Source organism: Megalops cyprinoides, chromosome 7 (assembly GCF_013368585.1).
Source record: "Megalops cyprinoides isolate fMegCyp1 chromosome 7, fMegCyp1.pri, whole genome shotgun sequence".
In the NCBI taxonomy this organism is placed as follows: Eukaryota; Metazoa; Chordata; class Actinopteri; order Elopiformes; family Megalopidae; genus Megalops; species Megalops cyprinoides.
In genome coordinates, this window is record NC_050589.1 from 2,978,377 (window position 1) to 3,001,704 (window position 23,328).

General features: G+C 47.2%; 2 protein-coding genes across 2 annotated transcripts in view; one reads left to right on the top strand and one right to left on the bottom strand.

Annotated features, from left to right (window-relative positions):
* Positions 1–134: 134 nt before the first annotated feature.
* On the top strand, positions 135–8,531 carry zmynd12 (zinc finger, MYND-type containing 12). Its single transcript, XM_036532674.1, has 8 exons — positions 135–247; positions 1,957–2,098; positions 4,553–4,724; positions 5,565–5,734; positions 5,945–6,067; positions 6,623–6,704; positions 7,599–7,744; positions 8,400–8,531. The coding sequence occupies exons 1-8, from the start codon at positions 135–137 to the stop codon at positions 8,529–8,531; spliced, it is 1,080 nt and encodes a 359-aa protein (XP_036388567.1).
* A 5,839-nt stretch (positions 8,532–14,370) lies between these two features.
* The window catches only part of rimkla (ribosomal modification protein rimK-like family member A), an 18,735-nt gene continuing 9,777 nt past the window's right edge, over positions 14,371–23,328 (bottom strand). Inside the window, exons 2-5 of the mRNA XM_036534139.1 lie at positions 21,750–21,980; positions 20,023–20,109; positions 16,505–16,708; positions 14,371–15,909 (exon numbers count right to left, since the gene is read on the bottom strand). Coding sequence (XP_036390032.1) covers positions 15,440–15,909; positions 16,505–16,708; positions 20,023–20,109; positions 21,750–21,980 — 992 coding nt within the window. The 3' untranslated portion in view covers positions 14,371–15,439. The remainder of the gene's footprint in view (positions 15,910–16,504; positions 16,709–20,022; positions 20,110–21,749; positions 21,981–23,328) is intronic.

The following is a 23,328-nucleotide window of genomic DNA, read 5'->3' on the forward strand; positions in this document are numbered from 1 at the left end:
TTAACTAGTTAGTAGCTAGCTAACTAGGTTTAGTTACATCTGGTAGGCTTGAAATTCATCTCATAGATTTGTTCAGACTTCCTAGCTAACCATCCATCGATAGTTACAAGATCTAATCATTTTTTTCTGTAAAAATGTCCGCAATTATCAACCCCCTTGCCAATCCAAAAGGAGCGAATAAACTATGTGAGCTTTGTGAAAAACCAGCTTACATTCAGTGCACGAAATGTTATGTCACCTTCTATTGGTAAGTGAGCACACGTCTGAGGTCTGTGAGAAAACGGTTGTTCGCTAACTTGCATGTTTGATAAACAATCTTATGTTAACGAACTACGTTTGATTAATAAAAAAAACAGCTAAAATTGCTATTCTGGCTGCATAGTCGTAGCACTGGATTAAATGTTTTTGTGCCCAGATATTCCATAATCATATAATTACTGTTTCTGGATGCCACTTGAAAGAAGAGAAATTTGAGTTATTGACTCTTGCTAAATGCAGTGCAGGTGAACTGGGTTTCATGTAATAGTTATTCTTAAAAGAGACACTAGATGGCAGTCTTTCGAAAGTTAGAACATTCCAGATGGCTCAAGAAACACCAAAACAAGTCCGTTCTTAGGGAGGAAGGGGGTTCAGTGAGTTCAAACAGCTGGAAAGCAATTTATCAAGAGGGAGAGGACATTTCGTGTGTTTTGTACCAGAATAGTCCAAGTTATGTAAGGAAACCTACATAATCCATTTTAGAATCCGTTCAGAGCCTCTGTAATAGTAGTTGAAAATGACTAAGGTTCTCAGGGATCATCCAGTCACTGCGGATCGTAGGCCCGCAGTACCCGCTGACAACGGGCATATTTAGAAAAGCTGTGCGGTGAAAGAGAATTAAACAACTGACATCATTTTCTTTCGGCCCCTCTTCCTCACTGTGGCTGTAAGATCTCCTGCCTAGCTTTAGAATCCGCCAGAGCTCGGACTGAATGCGTCTCTCATGTGATGCGCATATTATGAATCAATGGGGCATTGTGCGCATCCCTCAAGTATGCAAAAAAAAAAAAAAAAAAAAAACAAGAAACAAAGTACCTCTAGGGACTGCTCTCTCCCTGCCTGGATTAATGGTGTGCTATCTCTTTGCCAAAACCCCAGCAGAAGCACCGCCTCGCTCCAGGGGGATTGTTAAATATCTACCAATAGCACCCGGTCGCAGACGGGGAGGCGGCGAGCTGCGCCGCGCTGCGCCGCGCTGCGCTGCGCTGCGCATTTAAAGAGCGCTGCGTCCTCGAAAGCCCCTCGCCTGGGCTCGCGCTCTCGCATATTTCAGCAGCGCGAGCGCCCAGGCCTCGTGACCGAGCCCAAACTCCGCGTGCTGCGCTCCTCTGAACCCGAACCTACAATAACACTGCAAAACACACAGCAGCCCTAAGAAAACAAGCGCACTTCCAAGCGCTGGAGCAAACAGAAGTGAAGGACCCGACAAATTATAAATATAGCTTATGTAATTGTATATAATTTGCGCTCTTCTTTTTGTCTGTTAAGGAATTGAAAAACACAGTGCTGGAAAGACGGAAAGGCAGGGCTCTGTCATTGAGATGTAATTGCAGTTTTTCGGTGGGGACTCAAGAGATGAAGGATCTGTCCTCTGATTAATAATTACTGAAAGTTTCCAGGAATTCCCCTGGCTTGCAGACACTGCTAATTACTCCGTATTAGAAAATGGAAAGGCTAGAATTAGTCACTTCGCTTGTGCGTTTGAAGGTACAGCAGCTGAGCGTTATGCTAAAAAAAGAAGGATGCACAACAGCTCGTCTCATCTCCTCGTGGGCTACTGAGGCTAAACGCCAATCAATAAAGGCGGTACATGAGTATTTATAAACGGCCTTATAGTGTGCGTAAGTCCAAGGCAATCTCAGGGTGTTCCGGGTGTCCCCTTACTGGCATGCCATGGTCCTGTCTCTCTCTCCACAGTGACGCTGAGCACCAGCGTGCTGACTGGGTCAGCATCCACTCTAAGGTGTGCCAGCTTCTGATCCCCGTCAGGACCGCTGTGCCGTACTACACCCTGCAGGCGGACAGAGAGCACCACCGCGCCCAGATACTGCAGAGACAGGTACCCTGGGGTGGCAGTGTAGAGTAGTGGTTAAGGAGCAGGACTTATAACTGAAAGGTACCCCGGCTACAGAGGCACAAAGGACCTCACTGTATATGTGAAAATGGACTCGGAGACACGGATTCAGTGTTCACATGTGCAGACCCACAAGGATCCCTGCTTCTTGTAGAGAGATGTGAATGTCAGCATGTCATATACAGCCACAGCAGGATGCACAGTATGCTCCTTGCATCATACAGCTCCAGTAGAGATCTATATATTTTGGGCACTTTGCTGAATATCCATTTGTTGTTTTTTTTTTTCTCCCCCAAAACTGCCCCTCACTTCCCTTGAGATAAATACTTGTTTTTGAGAGAAATTTTGGGGAGGACTTAGCCCTGTTGCAGTTGGGGAAGTGCCTTGACTGCTCCGATCGGTACGTTGGGAACTCTCTGCTCCAGCTGATGCAGCTGTCAGGGCTACTGTCCCCGGCTACCCTTCTGCAGCCAGTCTGGTAAAGGCTGTCGGGCTGGAGCAGGTGAACCGATCTGCAGCTGCCCATGCTGTCAGTGAAACATTTGTGCAGCATGAAATTGATTTCTCAAAAGCAATGCAGTGTGCATTCACGCACATCACAGGCCAGAGAGAGCCGGTACTGCGTGTACATGGAATGGCCGTTTGACGCAGATTAAAAACACGCTTCAGGGAAGGCAGAAAAGTAACCACCCTTAGGTTATACTCACAGCTGCCAATGTGTGATGTTAAGTAAATTAAGTTGACTCTTCACTGACAAATATATGCAGGTGTACTCAGAGAAACATGTAAAACTGGGGTTTACCCATAAATCACTGGCTGCGGTGGCAAACCTGTCAGTTTGGTTTATTTGAATATAACATAAGGTACAGTGAATATTGTTGTCAATGCAGGAAATCACAGACTCTGTACAGAGCCCATAAAGCTCTAGTGGTGGGGGGTGGGGGAGGGGGGGTGCAGCTGCTGTTTTCGGGTCTTAGCAAAACTGAGTTTCAGGATCACAGATGTAAGCACCATGCAAAACCTCTCATCTTTGGTTCATTCTGTGAAAGATCAATGGCTAGAATTAACTAAAACAAGCAACTGATTGTAACAAGAAAATAAAGGTCAAACTCTTTCAAGAGCCTAAGTTTCTGCTTACCCTACCTTGTAAACCAAACAAATGACAAATCAATGAGGTTATCAGCGGTGCTGCTGGTCAAACCATGAGGTGTATTTATCAGCTGTTTGTACAGGTTCTTGTATCTGACCTCTGTCTGAGGTCAGAATTGTTTTTTTGGCAGCTTGTCAAAAGACTCATTCCTGAACCGCAGGGGCCAATTATGAGGATTCTAGCGGGATCTGAACATTTACGTTTAGACTGCTGTGCTCTATTAGAGCAGCAATAGCTGTCACAAATCCCAAGGTGCATACTTGGCTCCCACTCACACTGAAAACTTATAGAAGGATTCAGCTTTGATACTCCAAGGGAAGTGTAGTTTTTTTTTCTTTTTTGTTTGTAGTTCTAGTTGCACAAAGTGGCAGCCATTTTGTAAAGGGGCACATCTTCTCAAGCAACATACCTCATACAATCTCAGTATGTATTTTGTTATATATATTTATGTTCAACAGCTAGGTTGTGTTAAGTACAGTTTTAGAATAAAGCCTGACTTATTGCACAGGAGAGTCTTCAGTGAGTAGCAGGCTACACGTATGTTCTGTTGAGCTGGAATTCACTCTGGTTAAGAGTGTTTGCTAAATGAATGTAATGTAATGCACAGGAATGCATGGCACTCCTTTATGCACCGGGTGTGTTTGATGATTTGTATGTGATCCTGCGTACAGCTGTGTGGGCATGCTTCAGGGTGTCACACTGTGCAGATCGGCTGATCCTGGCTGTGGGTGCACCAGCGGAAGCAGTCATCACAGCGCATGTGATGAGCCACCGGGGTGATTAATGGATCGATGGGATCCAGGCCACATGGCACACATCCCACTCTGTGCAGTGCTCCTGTACTAGGCTCTGCGCTGTGTGGTGCTCTTACGCTCGTCTTTGTGATACTCTGTGATTCTGTGATTATGTCTCTGCTTGTCTGTGATGCTGGTCTCTGTGTGGTGCTCTGCTACAGGCTTCTGTGCTCTATGCCATGCTCTGATACTTGGCTCAGAACTGTGTGGTGCTGTGATATTCATATGTCTGTGCTATACAGCACTGTGATACTCTGATAGTGTGCTGTGCACCGTTCCGATATTCAGATATTCTGTGCTATGCAGTGCTCTGATAGTCTCATAGTACACTGTGAGGTGCTCTGATTCTCGGCCCTGTGCGGTGCAGAGCTCTGATTCTCGGCCCTGTACGGTGCAGTGCTCTGATTCTTGCCTCTGTGCGGTGCAGTGCTCTGATTCTCGGCCCTGTGCTGTGCAGTGCTCTGATTCTTGCCTCTGTGCGGTGTGATGTGGCAGGAGCAGCTGATGCTGATTGCACGGACGGCGGCGCAGAAGAGGCTGTTTGAGGGCAGCCATCGGGAGTCCCTCCCAGCATCCCTGCTGTCCCTGCGCTGCGCCATGGACATCTACGGGTCCAGTGCTGTCCACCTCGTCCCTCCTTACCTCCTGCTGGCCGAGGCCAACATCGGTGAGCTCTCACCCACGCTGCCCCAACACAGCCCCTCTCCACTGCACTCAATACTACAAGCTTCTTATCTCTATCATTACTCAATCATTACTGCTCCCACTGCAGTCTGGGCAAAGCACTTTGTTCAGAAGGGCAGCAGTAGTGACCTGCCATGGATTGGAACTCATGTGTCTGTGCTCATATGCAGGCCCCTAAGCCCTACACATGACATGAAATATATCAGTGCTTTGCTGCAACCTCCATTTGCATATTTTTGTGTACCCAGAACACACCTTGTTAAAACACAATCCTACTTAGCAGTGAGTCTGAAATATTTCTTTTTCTTGTACATTATAATTGTGTGTCTGTGTTGGAATATGTGCATGTGTGTCTGCGTATATGTGTATACATGTATATGTTGTAAGGAACATAGGTCATATGATTTGCTCAGTGTTCTTAAATTTTATCGTGAGTTTAACTTGCTTCAAGACAATGGAACCTGGTGTCTCAGGAAGGGTCATTTACACATCTATAGGAATTTCTGTCCACAGACATTCATTCGGTCTCTTCATTAGCGTAACAGTCACTGCTGTTGTTATGTAAAGTTTATCCGCCTCTTTGTTCTTGAGCTGTGGGCGGGCCATCACGGTGGGTCTTATGTGGTATAAAGACACTACCTCTGTAACATTTCAAGGTATTTGCTCTGCCTTGTAGCTGTACTTCGAGATCATCACTTACTCTCTTCAATAAACCGCAGTTGATTGGAACCTATGAGAACTTGAGGAGATCCCACAAGTAGTGAAGTGTGTTTGGATTTTTGTGTGTGTGTGTGTGTGTGCGTGTCCATCCTCTCTGGCCCAGGTCTCGGCTGTCTCTCTGCTGCTGAGCAGTACCTGTCCTGGGCAGACTGGACCGTCCTGAAGACGCCAGGGTGCAGCTGGATGGTCCGCCACCAACTGCACCGCTGCTTGGGACGACTCTTTGTTGCCAAAGGCAACCTAGAGGAGGCGCTGTTTCACCTTGCCAATGACGTGAGTCAGAGCTCGAGACCTGCAGTTAGCATTTCCATTTTTAACGTGTGGAAAATTTATTGCCAGGACAAAACCTGAAAGTGCTATACAGCCATTTTGTTGTACACTCATTTGTAAGAAAAAATGGAAGTGTTAGTGCCTAGGATGTAGTGATTCCGATGTTATATTCTGTTGTAGTAATGAGGCTGGTATGTTGTCTTGTTTGAACAGGTTTACTACGCCAGCGAGGAGTATGGCCTGGATAATATCGTAACATGTGGTGGCTACTACCTAATGGCAGACGTGTTTATTAAGCAGGGAAAGATGGACATTGTAAATACACTGTACATTCAGGTAAAAGATCCACGATGTAAATACACTGTACATTCAGGTAAAAGATCCACGATGTAAATACACTGTACATTCAGGTAAAAGATCCATGATGTAAATACACTGTACATTCAGGTAAAAGATCCATGATGTAAATACACTGTACATTCAGGTAAAAGATCCACAATGTAAATACACTCTACATTCAAGTAAAAGATCGGTGATTTTACTGTAAATGGCATATCACACTGAAGTCTTACTTCTGTATTTATTTGTATTTGTATTTTTACTTTTTTTAGTTTTATATATTTATGCTGTATTCAACCATACAAATATTGACTAGTTAAAGGTAAAAAATGTGTACCCTTGCTAGAGTTGTGGTGAATTCCTTGTCAGTTCATTCAATTCAGGAGACTCCATTACATTAATTAATTGAATAATCGATATAGAAAAGGATGGGCAATTTCCCATTCATTAATGGAATTTTAGTGTATTCCTTAAGTTGATTGAATTGAAACCGATCTGATCCCAGCTCTATTACAAATCCTAATGCTTTTTCTTGATGTGGCTTTGATGTAGTTAGCAAACACCTGGCACTCGCACCTATGCAGACTTTTTGAGAGCTACACACAGGGCTCCATTGAACCAGAAGAGTATCTTGGTGAGTATAGCCTACTTCTGCAGTAGTAGGTATGATGGAAAAACCCAAAGTGTCTCAGATTGCCAAGTATATTTCATGGTCACAAACAAAACAGATCTGTAGAATGTCTCTGTGTGTTTGGTGCGAGGATTTCTACCAGTGCGACAGTATTTTGTGTGAAGTCAAATTAACAATACATCACACATCTACTCTGTCACCAAAACATCAGTGGGGTTACCACGCATTGATCCCAGCCAAGGTAAATAATTGATTTCAAGCACCGAGGGTTTTATGGTTTTAGATCGTTAAAGCCTGTAGGCCCGCTGTCGCAGGCATCACTGAAATTTGGTGCTTCTTCGCTGTGAGGGTTCCAGCAGGCTTTAGCTCGATTGTCCTCGATTGCTGTGTCAACAGTCATAATCACGTGCAACATGTGACAGCCAGCTGCTCTTACAGCGGCCCTGGGATCGGGGTGTCTGCCACATAAAGAAGTAATAATAATAACAAGCGATACGTTAAATATGTATTCAATGCCCCGTACAGCAGGATGAAATCATAGGTATTTATAACCACCTACCGGGGCTCTGCTTATATAATCTCTGAAATAAGGTCAGCAGAGCTTACTTCACCATCATATCCTGATGTTGTCCCGGAGCTAAAGCCCGGATTTAAACCTACACACAGACTGTTGACTGCGGTGACGCACCACGCCGCGGGGCCAGGTTAAACCAGCCGCGCACTGGTTTGTCGGTAGCCCAGTTGCAAGGCAAAGCTCATTTAGCGTGGCGAGGTCTTCGGGGCTTTGCCATGTAAGTAGGTTACGGGCGTGCTTGCGCTCGTGCGCGGTGGGGGGGGGGGGGTCTCCGAGCCGAGCGTTGCCCCCACCCCCATCTTGGAAGTTTGTCTCTGTTTCAGACGAGGCCCAGCAGGTGGAGGCGGACCGGATGCTGCGCTCCATGCTGGACGCTCCGGAGGGTGTCCCCGAGCGGCAGCCGGAGCAGGCGGCGGTGCTGACCCACGCCCTCGCCCTGCTCTGGCTGCTGGGTGGCGACCGTGAGAAGGTGTGGTGTCCGAGCGCGCTCCCTGACACACCCCCTCCCCCCGCACGCCCCCGCTGCCGCCATGTCTGCAGGCGAGATTAGCGTTAATTACTAAAGCCTTAAAGACAATTGGTCTGACGGGATTTGCGGGCCGTTGATGCGCTTGAGGCCTGATACTTCTGCCTGGTCATCCGCCAGAGCCTCTTACTGAGTCACCGCTCGGCCGCTGCGTGTCTGCAGGTGACGCTTCACAGCCCAAAGCAGGTCACGCCGCCAGGCACTCCTCCCGTTACAGGAGGCAGAGGGGATTCCATGAAACCATTGACTCAGAGTTTCATTGGAATCACATAACCCTGGGACTAGAGTGAATTGATCTCCACACTCTATAAACACCCTAACAGTGTGGCGTATCAATTATTAATTTAAAAAAGAATTAAAACCGAACAGTGCTCCATGCAATTTTTACAACAGCAATTATGACAATGATGTCGGCTGTGTTTTGGGCCCTCACCACTGATATCAGTAGCTTTGTGCCGCTCCTGTAGAGTTCGGTGAATGTGTGTTCTTGGTAGAGGCTCAGATGAATAACACTAGAAGTGTCACTGCTGCTGCCAAGGGCTTCTGGGGGACGCAGGAGAGGACTCCCAGGGTGACGTTTCATTGTGTTCGGTGCCAGGCGCTGGAGTTTGGCACGAAGGCCCTGTCATCCTGCCAGCTGGTGCCAGACCGCAGCCTGACAGAGCCCATCCAGAGACTGCTGCAGCTGGCCCAGGCAGAGGACAACCCCAGCGATGCCGATGAAAGCTGACCGCTCCACCCCCACCCACCCCCCCCACAGCTCCCCAGAGGCCCCCCTAAGGCTCCCCCAAGGCCCTCCAGCCTCCACATCACACTGTGTAATGTGCAGGGAACTCTAATGGCTTGGAAATGATTAAAAAGACAATTGGCTTGAAAACACATGCTTTTCCTTGTCCTTAGCAATTACCAAGGCAATAAAAAGTGTTTTCGTCCTCTCTGATGTTATTATTAAAAACATTACAAACATTAAATAATTAATAATGTTAATGTTAATGTTTTTAATGTTATTAATAACATTAAAAACAAATATTGGTGTAATTCCAGTGGCTGTGTTTTTTTACGTGGTTGCATCTTGGCTTCAACATGTAAGTGGTCGCATGTAAGAGCACACTCAGACTGAGCTTGCATATGCTAAGCCTATCAGCTAATATACGGACAAGAAACAGGACACAGTAGTTAATTAAACTGTGGGTGTGTGGCAGTGTAGCATATCTGTAACAATAACAGCCAGACCTCACAGAGGGCTCACAATGTGCTATCAGGCCAGACATCGTCCCTATCGAAAGAGCAAGAGCCCTCTCTCTAGCTGCTCTTTTGTGATACATGAAAATAACTGAATTCCTAGATATGTCTCATAAAAGAAATATGTGACAATACATGGTGTGTCATGGATTTCAAAATATGAGAAATAACTGTGTATATAACCACCCTCCACGCACAAATACACAGTTGCATGCACAGTACCCAACTGGAGCTGTGTATTGTTGTCAAATGAGGCAGAACAGAACTTTTGGACATGCACATCAGGGTTTTGGTTTCCATCATAAGGGTGAAGCTTATGTTGGAGAAAAAACTGAATGACTGAAATGGGGCATTATTGTTGAGGTTGAGGTTTGTTGTGCATCGACCGGTCCTGTCGCCATTGTAATGACAGATGGGATCGTGGACTCCTGAAGGTATCGAGACATCTTGACCAAAGACCCTGTTCCTTCCAGCAAGAAGCAGGCGCTTGGCAGAGCATGAACATTCCTCTATGACAGTGATCTAAAACATACGTCCAAATCAACAATGATTTGGTTAAGTGACCAAAAAATCTGTGCTCCCAGTTGGCCATTGCAGCCTCTAGACTCGACTCCCACTGAAAATTTGTGGTCTGAACTCAAAGCAGTCCACAAGTACAAACCACAAGGATCTGAAGACCCTAGCGCAATTCTGAATGGAGGAAAAGTCAAGAATTCCCCCACAAGAAGCTCCATGACCTCATGACACACTGCAGGAAGTATTATCCTTGCCAAAGGAGAATGCACAAAATACTGACTGCAGGGGTGTGAAAATATACTGATTCTTGTTCTTCTTTGTTTTATTATTTCAGAAAAGCATGATTATGTGTGACAATACTGGCCAATGTACCATACAGAAAAATGACAGAAACTCTCTCTGCCCCCCCATTTGAACCCACAAGCACAGGAACCAGCCACTACACATGTATTTAATCACAGGCTAATTGAACAGGTGTGGTTTGTTAAGCAATAGCTTTCATCACAGTGTCCTTGACAATTACAATAGTGTGATTTACGAAGAATTGTTAGAAATTTCCTGCTCTGAACTTCTGGAAGTAGAAAAATGAAGCTCCTCATTTAAATGTTTACACACATAGTCTATTATTTTGAAGGTCAGTTACAATTTCATATTGGGGAACAGCACAAGCCTCTGCCTTCACACTCTGTGCAATTGTATTAGTGTTAACAGTATAAGTTTCAAAAATCTTGAGCATAATAAATGTATATTTAAATTAATGTATATTTAAATATGTAAATTTGTGTGGATAGATTGCATGTGTATGGAATTAAATAGGACAAAAATTAATATCCCCATTATTCTAAACAAAAAACAATGGTTATACCAGGTTTTTGTCTGTTTTGACATACAGCAACCATAACCCCAACTGTCATGGTTGAAATGTCCTTTTTTGTTCCTTTAACATGTTTGGGAACATCAAACAATGTGTAGATACTCACTTCTTTCCTACATTAAATTTCATGTCACAAAAAATCATCATGAACTCAAAAGTGAGTTCTCAAGTACTCAAAAGTGACACTGACTGATATTTTTAATATACAATTTATATTTGTATACAATGCATCAAAAATGCAAGTTTATATTTGTGGCTTATAGTTTATTGTCAGATTCATTACATAATTTGATATTACCTCTCTATACAGCCTCAGATACCCTATATGAAAAGCTGTCTTTGTCTTCCTTCATTGATGACGTGAGGGAGAAATGGAGTCAAATGTATGCAAATCAGCACCTTTCATTTTGAGGTAACTCCAGGGCAGTTTTCTGGCTAATGCCGTTTCACACAGAAAGCCCTGTCACTAGTGTGTGTTGTACAAGATCAAATATTCAGATTGAAAACTTTAAGTTGTGCAATGTAAACATAACAGGTTTAATGACTAATCAGGTAGAAATTCTAGTTATTCATGTTTAGATACACAGGGGGTGAAGTCACTTCGAGACAGAAACCATTTCCAGACCCTTCCAGAAAAAACAGGAAAGGAACCGTGAGACTTCCCTTTAAATGCTGTGCGGTCACTGACAATACCATTTCGATGACCTGAAGTGGCCTGAAATGAGAAACCAAACACATTTTCCTTCATTTGATTTCATTAGAATGACTCATTTTTATTTTACTCTAAAAAAGAGGGGTGTATTTACATCATTCAGCACACAGTAATTCATAAAATAAAACCAGAGGTGGGATCCAGTCGGTTACACTGTCAGAGCTGTTAACAGTACACGGGAAATTAGCTGTTATATCAGATTTTTACACAGAGGTGTGGAACAACAAGTACCTGTGAATTGAATGAGTAGCCCACATAACAAATCCAAAGACTAAAAGGACAAACTGTTTTCTTACACATCTGACTCAGTAAGAGATGCCCTGGATTGGACTGAAGGGTCAAGCTGGAGATCGATCATTTAGTGTATTTGTTTTTTCCGAAACTTCAGTTAGTGTTCATGCACAAGTGGAGAGCTGGCTACACTCGTCAAAAAATAACGCTCAGAAAAGAATTTCGTATGCACTGTAATAATATGTTTTGGAGAAGTGCTCACTTTTCGTGTAGAAAAAGCACAAATTTAAATACAATGAGAAATGAAAAAAATGTATAAATACATCTCTGATATCAATCTATCAATATTTACCCTTAGAAGCATACCTTCTAATTTCTTGTAATGAATGTTAAATGACCCCGTGGGACTTTCAAATGTAATTAGTTCACATTCAAATGTGCCCAGGCCATCTACTCAGACAGAAGCAGGCCTGCTTGTGTAATTAGCTAGAGCAATTCCGATTAAGCACAAAACAACATTACATGTGTTGTTAATAAATAATACAAAAATGCTTTTTTTTGGCATTCAGGTTTAGATTATCACTAAATGGTTTAGATGAGAAACGGTCGTGGGTCTTAACGCCCACATCCAGATCCATCTAAAATTCCCTTTCAATGACTGCAGCTGTTGTGGTTTGCATGACGTCAGAGAAAAGAGGTACCTCTGCAGGAGCTAAGAAGCGAAAGACACATCCCTGTGCGCTGCACTGTGCTCCAGCCACTCACCACCGGCCGAGCTCTGGACCGGTGCAGCGTCAGATGGAGGATTTTCTTTCTGCTGCATTATTAAGCATTTTATTACTACTTACCAATTGCATGTTTATGCTGAATTACTTACACTGTATAATACTAATCGCTCAATAGAAACTGTCCTCCGAGTGTGGCTTAGTTCTGGACGAGCGGGAAAATTCGATTAGTGGCGCGCCTGCCAAAAAAAAAAAAAAAAAAAAACTAACATTTTGGTAATGCAAATGGAATATTTGTGTAACGTTTGTTGTGTACCCCACCAGAATTCCTCAAAGGCCCCACCGGGGATGTGTAATTTCTTTTATAGATATGAGCAGAAACGAGCTTGTAGGAAGTCAGGCAGGCCACAAACAGAAGAGGACAAGCGGGAAACGTAACAGTGGGCAGCTGCAGAAGTGACCTGGCGAATGAGGGAGCCACATGAAGCACCGCCCCCTTCCTCCACCTCCACAACCTCATGTCATCGCTTTCACAGCGAGGAAACGCGTTACTCGCTGAGACACTCGGACGTATCACAGTAACCGTACATGCTGGCGGCCGTGCCCTAGAGATGAATGCAGATGAGAGGACTCACTGCTAGCCGGCTTTCTGAAAAGGTAGCCATCTTCCAGGAGTTGACGGGTGTGCGTGTGGTGACTGCCCCCCCCAACTGGGCTCGCGCTAGATTCCAGAACGTTAGTAAATCGTCCCACGGAAACCAAGCTTCACAGCGGTTTCTCTTTATTGAGACAGATTAGTGCACACAAACCATTTTTTTCTTAAAAAAAGTATACCATAAATTAAAGAAAAAAAAAAAAAACACAGAACATTATAAAACAAGCAAGGGAAAAAAAAGTGCATGTTAACCTTCATGGTACACCGCATCTTTTTCATAGTTTAAAACTTTTTTTTTCGTTTGTTTGCTTGTCAATACACATTTTTAGGCAGATCTCTAGCTAGGATGGATATGTCACATGCCTCTGGGGAGGAAGGGAGTGAGATCCAGGCTGCTTCCCTGAGTTTAGTCAGTAAGTCAACTGCACGACACATTAAACAGCATGCAGGCCTCGGCAGACTAGTAACTGTGGGGAGTTCTGAGGTCAGTGAGCGACGCAAAGTAAAACCGCTTGTGCTTGTTCAGTCTGCTCCGTAGCTGTGTTCCTCTCAATCGTTTTTGGTTGCAGGGGCGGGTGAATGGGGTCACCAGGTGAGGATGACCCACAGGTAACACCGCACCAGCGTGTGGCGTTCTTGAAGGTGAGGTGTTAAAGGTCAGGAGTTAGGATGAGGGCCCACCGCGATGGCTTTAGGACACTGAATTCCAGATGAAATTTCAAATTTCCAATGAAGGAAAAAAAAATAATGGAACACGCATACGGATGTGTAAAAAAGAAAGAATAACAAATATATTTTGCTTGCGTTTTTATTTTTACACAAAAGGACTGTGAGGTTGAGGGCTCTTGACCTCATAAAAATATGAAGCTGGGCTAATACCTACACTTGGCCACATCCCCCCAAAATTTGCATCCCTTTTAGCTGATATTTAAATGATTTAAAACTGATTCTTGTAAGCCTAAGCAACTGTTTTAAAAGCAAGAGTCTGAATTATAAATAGTTAATAGTCCTGGGAAGATGCTGGCAACTCCTCTGGTTTGAAACAGTAAGAAGTTATGAACACTACTTGGTAACACTGTTTAATTTTAATCGCATGAGAAGGTATGTAGTAACCATCCACATGCCTGAGGTAAAGAAAAATATGTAAAAAAAAAAAACAAAGCGGTTCATTTAAGACTGTAGTAATGCTGGCTGATATGTAGGCGTTAAAAATGGACTGTACAGGAGTGTACTGATATGGCAGTGAATGGTGATTCTGTTCTGAGCCATGTTACTGTGGTAAAAAGAGCCCGTCGCTCTCGGTATCTGTGTTTCCTGACCTGCCTGGCCGCGAGCTCGGCCTCGGCTGTCTGAGAGCATTTGCATGACTCGTCTGGTTCTCTTAAAGTGCTTCTGTTTAAAGAAAAGGAGAATGGCATCTGGCTGGACTGTATCAGGTGGCTGACTAACCAGGGGGACCGCATTATGGCAACGGAGAAACACTCGACCCCCCTGAAAGCCGATTTTCTGCAGGCCTCCGCTCGGATTCAGTCTAATGCACGGCTGCATGTCTGGGGGGGGGGGGTCTCTTTTGGGGTCTCCTAAGGCTGAGAGGACACCTATCTGTACCTATCTGTGCTTTGCTGCTTTTGGCCCCTGTCTCCATTGGCAACGGCAACACAACCTCCAGAGAAGCGGCAGACGCTGGACAGACGGGAGATACCCTGCGCCCTGTGCCAGGTGACAGGGGCACCCTGTGCCAGCTCAGATATCGGGCGGCAGGTCCGTCCCGCTCCCCAGCCCACCTGGGCAAGAGCCGCAGGTCAGTCAGCTCAGGTGTGTGCAATTCTGTAACGCTCTTCCCTTCGCGTAGCAAAACAATTGCAAAACACTTCATTTCACTTAAAACAAGCCTTGCTGCAGTACACCTGAGGGTGGGGGTGGGGTTAACGTCAGTTTGAGTGTGTTCCGCAGTGAGAACGACAGGATCGTGGATTTCATCACACAACTGAATATATCTGAATATGTGTAGTTTGCCATCCCAATTCAAGTAGCTTTCTGAGTGTAAAACCTGACAGGCCCTGTGCTGGTGTGCGTGTGTGTGTGTGTGTGTGTGTGTGTGTGTGTGTGTGTGTGTGCTGCACCGTTGTGGCTCCCTGCGGAGCTCTTCCTGTGAGATTTTCAAAGGTCATCCTCACATGCATATTAAGAAGGAAAAGGTAGTTAATGGAGCTAGCCTACACGCCAAAGCCCTGCTATCCCACGCTGCACTGCCAATACTTTCACAGGCCCCTCGGCAGCAGGCCGAAAGCTCAGGGGAGCAGCCTCAGACCTCCGAGTGTTCATGAGTGAGTTAGTATGACAAGGCGCGTGCATGGATTCACGTGTGTGTTGCGTGTGTATGCTTCTGCTTCTGGTAGTTTGTAGGTTTTTTTTTGTTTGAGGTTTTGTGTGTATGTCAGTCAATGAGTCTGGTGGTGTGAACATGTTTCATGTGTGAGTATGCGTGTGTGTGTGTGCGTGTGTATGTGTGTGTGTGTGTGTGTGTCTGTTTGTTATGTCAGCCATGTTCATGCATCAGCCCATGCATCTTTTGGAGTATGAATATGTTCAAGCTTGCCAGGGCTGTGTATGTATTTGTGTGTGTGTGTGTGTGTGTGTGTATGTGTGTGAGCGCGCGCGTGTGGGTGTGGCTGTGTCCAGCTCACTCAGTCAATAGTTTGATTTCATTGGCCAGGAGGCTGTTGATGTTGTAGGCGGGGTCAGGGGCGGGGGCCTCGCGAGATTCAGCCAGCTCGGGGTCGCTTTCACTGGAGGTGGAGCCCACGCTCATGGTGCAGACGGCCTCGGGCAGGGCGCTGGGTGGCGGGCACACCTCGGGCTCGCTGCTGGTCTCGCTGGCGCTAGACACCACAGACAGCAGCGACATCTTGCGGGTGAGGCGGCTTGGCAGCAGCGAGAGGGCGTAGTCGGCGACAATGCCCGCCACGTCCATGCCGCAGGCCTGGTCAAAGGCGATGAAGCCCACGTTGGCGTTGGCTTCGCACACCACGAAGGAGCCATTGTTGAGCTGCAGCAGGTCGATTCCGCACACGTCCATGCCCAGGATGTTGGACACCTGCACCGCCAGCTGTTTGCCCTGCTCGCTCAGAGGGCACATCATCCCCACGCCGCCTGCAGGGGGCGCAATGCAGAAACACACAACTCTTAACACACCTCTCACGCATCACACCGCATCACACTGCCTCACACACTGTGCAGTAACTCAGCGCTCATCAAGTTCACACATCATAGCACACTGCACTCACACACACAGCACTGCTACACAGAGTAGTCACACAACCAGACCACTGCACATCTCCTATTTTTAAACAGGCTGTCCTCAAACCACAGATTTCATCTACTTTAAAAGTACTCTCCCATACGAAAATGAAATATATTGTAATACCCTGAGAAATCCACTGTTCTGCCCAAGAATATACTTCAAACACTTTAACAATATATGAATGCAAAGCAGAAATATATTGCGATATACCAGAATGGCAATAATTTACATATTTACAATACTGTATATTGATTGAATAATATATACTCTAAAACATACCGTCAATATATTATTTTTCATGCACTATCTGTGAAAAGCATATTTTTGCAACCCGGAGGGTGGAAATACAGGTGAGGAGAGGCTAAAGGCCCAAACGGCGGTTTGTGTTGGTAAGCATGTCCCCAATGCCCCCCACCCTGGGTCTGGCGGCGGTCACTCACTCACCCAGGGAGCAGTTGCTCTGCATCCGGCCGTCGGTGGAGCAGCGCAGCATGGAGCCGATGACACGGCCGCCCACCAGAACCACCCGCACGTCCCGGCCGTGCGACTCCTTCACGTACTCCTGGAAGAGGTAGGGAGCGTCGTGCCGGATCAGGTGACTGAGGTCCGAGAGGTGGTGCTTATCCCGGGCCAGGAACACGGCCTTCCCTGCAGGTGACAGAGAGAGAGAGAGAGAGAGAGAGGGAGTCAGCGAGAGAGAGAGAGAGGGAGACAGCATGAGAGAGAGAGAGGGAGACAGCGAGAGAGAGAGGGAGAGAGGTAGAGACAGTGACAGAGGAGAGACAGAAAGAGAGATAGAGAAAAGCGGAAAGAGACATTAGTGCTTTGAAGTTGACCTTTACCACACTATGACTTGAGCTTTGTGGGCATTGTACTGAAGTGTCTCTTAACACCATGCAGCCAAGCTCAGCACTTGTGGCACGTTGAACTGTTTGCTGATTTTGACTGATGCCACCACCAGAACAGAAGCAAGACTGGCTGCTATAGATGCACCTACACTGTCTTGGCCACCACTCCAAACAGCTGTCACAACAGGAAGTTTTTTTTGCCTTCACGGGCTAAACAGCAAGCAATGAAACGAGGGGCACGCAGAAAGCACAGGGGCCAGAGAATAACTTTCACACAAGCTAGAAAAACATTCCTTCGAAGCAGCTTTTAATTACCACGCTCCTAATGTTTCTGAGAAGGCCCTCACCCCCAGGAACAGCCTGTGCCCTGCCCCCACCCCAGGTCAGTGCTGAGAGAGCAGAGGGCAGAGAGCACAGTGTGTGAAAGCGCGTGCTGCTGATCCAGGACCTACATGTGAAGGGAGGCCGAGCTGCAGCAGCTGACCCTTCCGCAGAGGGGAAATGAAGGGTGGAGCATTTCTACTGGAGGGCCTGAGTGCCCTGTGGAGGCCCACCTGACCCTGCCCACCAATCAGCCATAAGGCCACCACACGCAGTGGGAGGAGCTAAGGGCAGCCAGCCCATCCCACTTGACCGGCAACAGCTGGGCCTTGTGCTGCACAGAGCAGCACTGACATCCCCCATTGGACAGGAGCTAGGCCACCAGCAGCACTGACATCCCCCATTGGACAGGAGCTAGGCCACCAGCAGCACTGACATCCCCCATTGGACAGGAGCTAGGCCACCAGCAGCACTGACATCCCCCATTGGACAGGAGCTAGGCCACCAGCAGCACTGACATCCCCCATTGGACAGGAGCTAGGCCACCAGCAGCACTCACATCACCCATTGGACAGGAGCTAGGCCACCAGCAGCATTCACATCCCCCATTGGACAGGAGCTAGGCCACCAGCAGACAGGAATGCAGACCTCTCCTGCTTCCAAAATACTTGAAATATGTGTGTGGTGTTTTGGGGGGTACAGATTTTTGCATGGGACAGGCAAGTTGACATTATACTGCATATATTTGTAAAAAAGAAAACACTACATATATGTATATACAGTATATTTATTTATGCATTGTATTATAGGGAAACTGTTGTGTGAGCAGGTGACAAGCATATGTAAATAGCCACGCACGCAGACCCTCCAGGTGAAATCATTTTCAAAAAAGCAACAATCAAAAAGTCTGTAACTTTATTAGTGTGTTTGCCTGAAGGGCAAGACACAGAGAGGGGAGGGAGACAGCACACTCAAATAGCTCAGTAACACATACAGGCAACCACATATCACACTTTCTTCAGAAAATGCACACAAATCTAGTTTATCCAGACAATTCAAAGCGCTACTAGGGAGAGAAATATCCAGGGCTTAAAGCAACAAATTGTTCTGAGCCTGAAGTGTTTTTTTTTTTTTGGGGGGGGGGGGGTAACAAAATGGGACGCACGTACATTTAGCGTTACCACAGCAGCGTTAATTCAGTTGCAAATCAAAAAAAAAACATTTTGTATTACCGTGCTCAAATTAAAAGTGCTTCCTTTTTTCCTTAAATGCTATTAAAAGTGAAAAGTGCAACTTCAATAAAAGTTGGTTGAGCAGCAAGATGCTGTGTGACAACTTTGTACAAGTCATCATCATTGAAGGGGACCAATATGTTGAAAATTCTTTCTTTGTGGACTCGTGAATGTTCTGTGAAAACCTAATGTGACAGGCAATGTCGTGAGTGGATAGGTAGTTGGCCTGTGTATTTGACATGCTAGGTTTGGAGAGTGCAGTTCTGTCCTGTGATGTTTTGCACAGGTTAGCTAGCGCTGGCGCTCTCCTGAAAGACAGGTCACGTTCCACTATAAATGATTGCACACGCAGTCTTGGATGGATGAAGCGGCAGCAGCTACAGTGGCCACAGCTCCCGGCACGTTGACGTATAACAAAGAGCCCGAACAGCTGTGTGAGGGATCTGTATCATGCCGAGACAACACCTTTTGCCGCTTGTCCCATGCTGTATTTTTTTCGAACACACGGTGCAAAGCAGCTCCTGGGCTCGTTTAATTTGTGTCAACATACGTTGACCATTTGTCCGTCATTACCGTTTTCATCTAACCAAGTCTATTGTCATTTATTTTTTTGTGCCTGCACCAACCTTCACAAGTTTCGCTTCTATGATCCATTTATTTGAATGCATGCTAGCCTACTGTGCAATAATCAACTGATACAGTCCCCGCAAATACTTCCTGGCACTGCCTCACAGAAAATTGAAATTAGTTGCCAATTGGATAAGAACAGTAATCTCATGCCAGTACATTGCCTAAACAGACTACCATTGGTTAAAACTCATCGGAAAAAACACCATGTCAGTGATTGTTTTTAATAAAATTGCGTTCCATTCTGGTAATATCAGAGCCCGTATACGCTAGTAATGATTTATTGCCTGATCTAAAATCTCTGCACGCCGGATTTCTGGCGTGGGGCTGGAGATCTTTAACCCATGAATATTATACTTGTTGACAGCAAAGGTCACGCCTTTGGAAAGCAAGTGAAAACAAACACTGAGAGTTTAATGAACCAGTCTTTGATATGTAGGAAAATAAGAAAGACAGCATGATATCCACCACACATCAAACCAGCCTGACTGTCCTTTTCCTGATCTGTTCTCTCCTAGAGCCATGTGAACATAATGGACCACTGTCATCGCCCCAAAAATGTCAGTAATTGCAGCTGCTGAAATTTCCTTTTTATATATGTATAAATATGCACATGTCCTTTTTGAGGGAATCCATTTTAAATTCCACCTCAGAGAGACATCCAGAGGTTTCCCTGGAAAATGAAGCCAGGGCGAGTATGGTAACGAGGCAGGTGAGCTTTGCAAGGCTAACTTAAGAATGTATGTCCAGCAAAACCATTTTCTCATTCTCACTGACTGATAATTAGTGCACATCATAAACAAATCAAGCTCCTACAGATATGAGAGTGTAAAATCAATAGTGGAGTGAGCTGGTGGTGATATACTGGGTGCACATTGCTGGGTGTGAGTGGGTAATGAGTGTGAGTGTGTATGCGAGACGGCGCGTGACTGACCTCTGTGACCGCGAGCGTTCTTCACCACCACGGGATACCCCAGGGGCTCCGCCTCGTCAATCATCTTGCGGAAGTTCTCGTGTCCTCCTATGTACACACACGCCACATAAATCCATCACCAGCCCCCCGGAGCGTTACCCTAACAGTGACGAACGCTCACACGCAGACACGGACACACAGACACACACACTCACACACACACGCACGCACACCCAGACGAATTACGAGCCACGCAGGACCTTGCAAGTACCAGGGAGTTTGCTTTCGGCAGGAGTTCATTCGCTCTCGCCGTGGCCTGTGCCAGTGAACCCCGCAGGCCGTTAAAGCCGCCGTACTCAGTGCTTGAGTTTCTCGGCTGCTTGCACGCCAAGCGCAGACGCCTGCGGATGCCGGGACACAGCAGCGGGGCAGGTACTCTGTCGGCTGCGACACAGTAACTCCACACGGAAGCGCTCGGCCTTCCTCGAGCCTCTGACAGACACAGATCGCGACTTCTTCCCCTCCTTCCCCTGTGCTGTGGCCGCAGACAGCAGAGCAGATGTGATCCCGCTTCTCCGCTAACGCTGTGTCCGAAAGCCGCGCGTCTGCAGCTGCAGGGAGGGGGGGAGGGGTGGGGAGACGCGGCGGGGGGGTGGGGGGCGCGCGGGTGTCAGGCTGGGACGCTCCACGTCACGCCTGGCGTGGGGCCGTCTCTCGTTTCTCTGTGAGGGAGGGGCTGTTATGTAAGCAGCGCGGCCTCATGCTCGGCCCCGCGCTGGATCCAGGTTCACAGGAATCTGGCACATTTTCACCGCGCATGTAATGGATTTCGCAGCGGCGAAAATGAGAAAATATTCAATTACTGTCAGCTCTGCTGCGGCCCCGAGCTGCTGTGTGTGCGTGTGTGCTGTACCGGCCTGTGTCAGAGGTATCCCATATGCATGCCCCCACACTCACACAGACACATACACACAGACACACACACACACACACATAATAAACAACAAACAGACAGCCAAACAAAGATGGAACAATACTAAAAACAACTGGACCAAAATGATAATGGCTACAGGATCATGTATACAACTACATATTCGCATGTAAATTTGGATCAGTGTAATACTGCAATACTCCATAACTAAGTAATGAAATAATAAAGCCCACTTTTTTCACTGAATGAAACCTGTGTGCTGCTCTGTGCATGTAAAGGGTGTTATGAAGATTAAAGAAGTCACTGAAGAACCTGTTTTTCCATGCTGTATCCTTAACCACATCATCAGTTGAATTAATTCAAAAGAAAACTGGATTTTCATTTTATATCATCGTTTCATAAAAAGCATTTGAATACTTTCCAAATATCTAGGTAAAACAGCCCATGTTATCTCATGGTGAAATGATAACTCTCGTCCCTAGTGTGTGCGTGCATGGATGTGTTTGAGCATGTGCGTGTATGTATATGTGTGACTACCTGCATGCATGCGTGTGTGAGTGTGTGTGTGTGCGTGTGTGCATGCCTGTGTGTGTGTGAGTCTGTGTGCATGCGTGTATGAGTGCGTGCATGCGTGTATGAGTATGTGCGTGCACGTGTGAGGGTTTGTGTGTGTGTGCGTGCATGCCTGTGTGTGTGAGTCTGTGTGCATGCGTGTATGAGTGCGTGCGTGTGTGCACGCGCGTGTGAGTGTTTGTGTGTGTGTGCGTGCGTGTGAGTACGTGCGTGCGTGCGTGCGTGTGTGTGTGTGTGCACTCACCATAGGAGAAGGTGTCTGGGAGGGGCACCCCGTGCCCGGCCAGCTCCTGAAAGGTCCAGAACTTGTTGACGCAGTTGAGGATGGCTTGGGGCCGGTTCACCAGCCGGCAGCCCAGCTTCTCCAGGTGACGCAGCACCGTGATGTCGCTGTCCGACTGCACCCAGGGCGTGGGGACCCGCACCACCGCCACCTGGGGGTAGGACGTCACCACCTCCTGCTCCACACGCAGCCCTGAGGGACAGAGACGGGGGGTCAGAGGGCGGGGCTCAGCTCTTACACGGCGCTGTTCATTAGCGCACCGAGCCACAGTCGCGCTGGCGCATTACCCTGCAGTCTGCTGCATCTTCCCTGTTTGGACTCTGTCCTGCCTGCTCATTCACACCCTGCCCACACTCCACTGTCTGCTGCTGGCCAGGACATACACAGCAGGAACAGAGAGGGAGAGGGAGAGAGGGAAGGAGAGAGAGAGGGAGAGAGAGAGAGGGGGAGAGAGGGAGAGAGGGAGGGAGAGAGAGAGAGGGGGAGAGAGGGAGGGAGCGAAAGAGAGAGAGAGAGAGAGAGGGAGGGAGAGAGAGAGGGGGAGAGGGAGAGAGAGAGGGAGAGAGAGAGAGGGAGAGAGGGAGGGAGAGAGAGAGGGAGACAGGGAGAGAGAGAGAGAGAGGGGGAGAGAGGGAGAGAGGGGGAGAGAGGGAGGGAGCGAAAGAGAGAGAGAGAGAGAGAGGGAGGGAGAGAGAGAGGGAGGGAGGGGGGGTGAAAGAGGAAGTGAGAAAGACAGTAAAATGGAGAGAGACAGGGAGACATAGCAAAAGGAGGAAAATGAGGGGGAAGATGAAGAGAAAGAGATCATAAAGAAATAAGAAAGGGAGAGAAGGGGGTAGAGAGAGAAAGCAGCAGAGAGAGGAAGGATGAGAGAAGGACAGAGAAGATGGGGGATGCACAGAGAGTGAGAGAGAGAGCAGGCTCACAGCACACACCAGTGAGAGAAGAGAGGCTTCACACACCAGCGTCATCAGGAGCATTCCCACTCTGGCATATTTTTGTACTTGCGTTCATTTCATGAGCAAGGTTTCCAGGCGGTTACATCATTTTTTTCCACAGATCTATTGAAGGAAATCCTTTAATTTGATTTAGAAACATTGCCTTGCCTGCCTGTGGGGTTGTGTGTATGTGCGTCTGTGAGCTTGAGCACAACTGACTACGTGTTAGTATGTCTGTATGTATGTAAGCAGCGTTGCTGGTGTACATGTAGGCATGCGTGTGCGTGCGTGCGTGCGCTGTGGGGGGGGGGGTAGAACAGAATCTGCAGCATGCGGGAGGGCGTGGCACAGACGCATGCATGTGCGTGTGCACGAGCGCGGGGCGGCGTTTCCGCGGCACAAGCGGGTGACAGACGGGGTGACGGGGCCGCGGTGGCAGCGCCTGTCGGCTGCGGTTTGTCACCGAGACGCTGCCCCTGACGCAGCAGTTCTGCGCTGCGGCAGAGAGGCCAGGGGAGGAGCCGCCTGACCCCGATCGCGCTCATCTGCCATCGTCTCGTCTGGCCTGCCGGCTCCCCCCGGCCCTGCAGACGGCGGGGGGG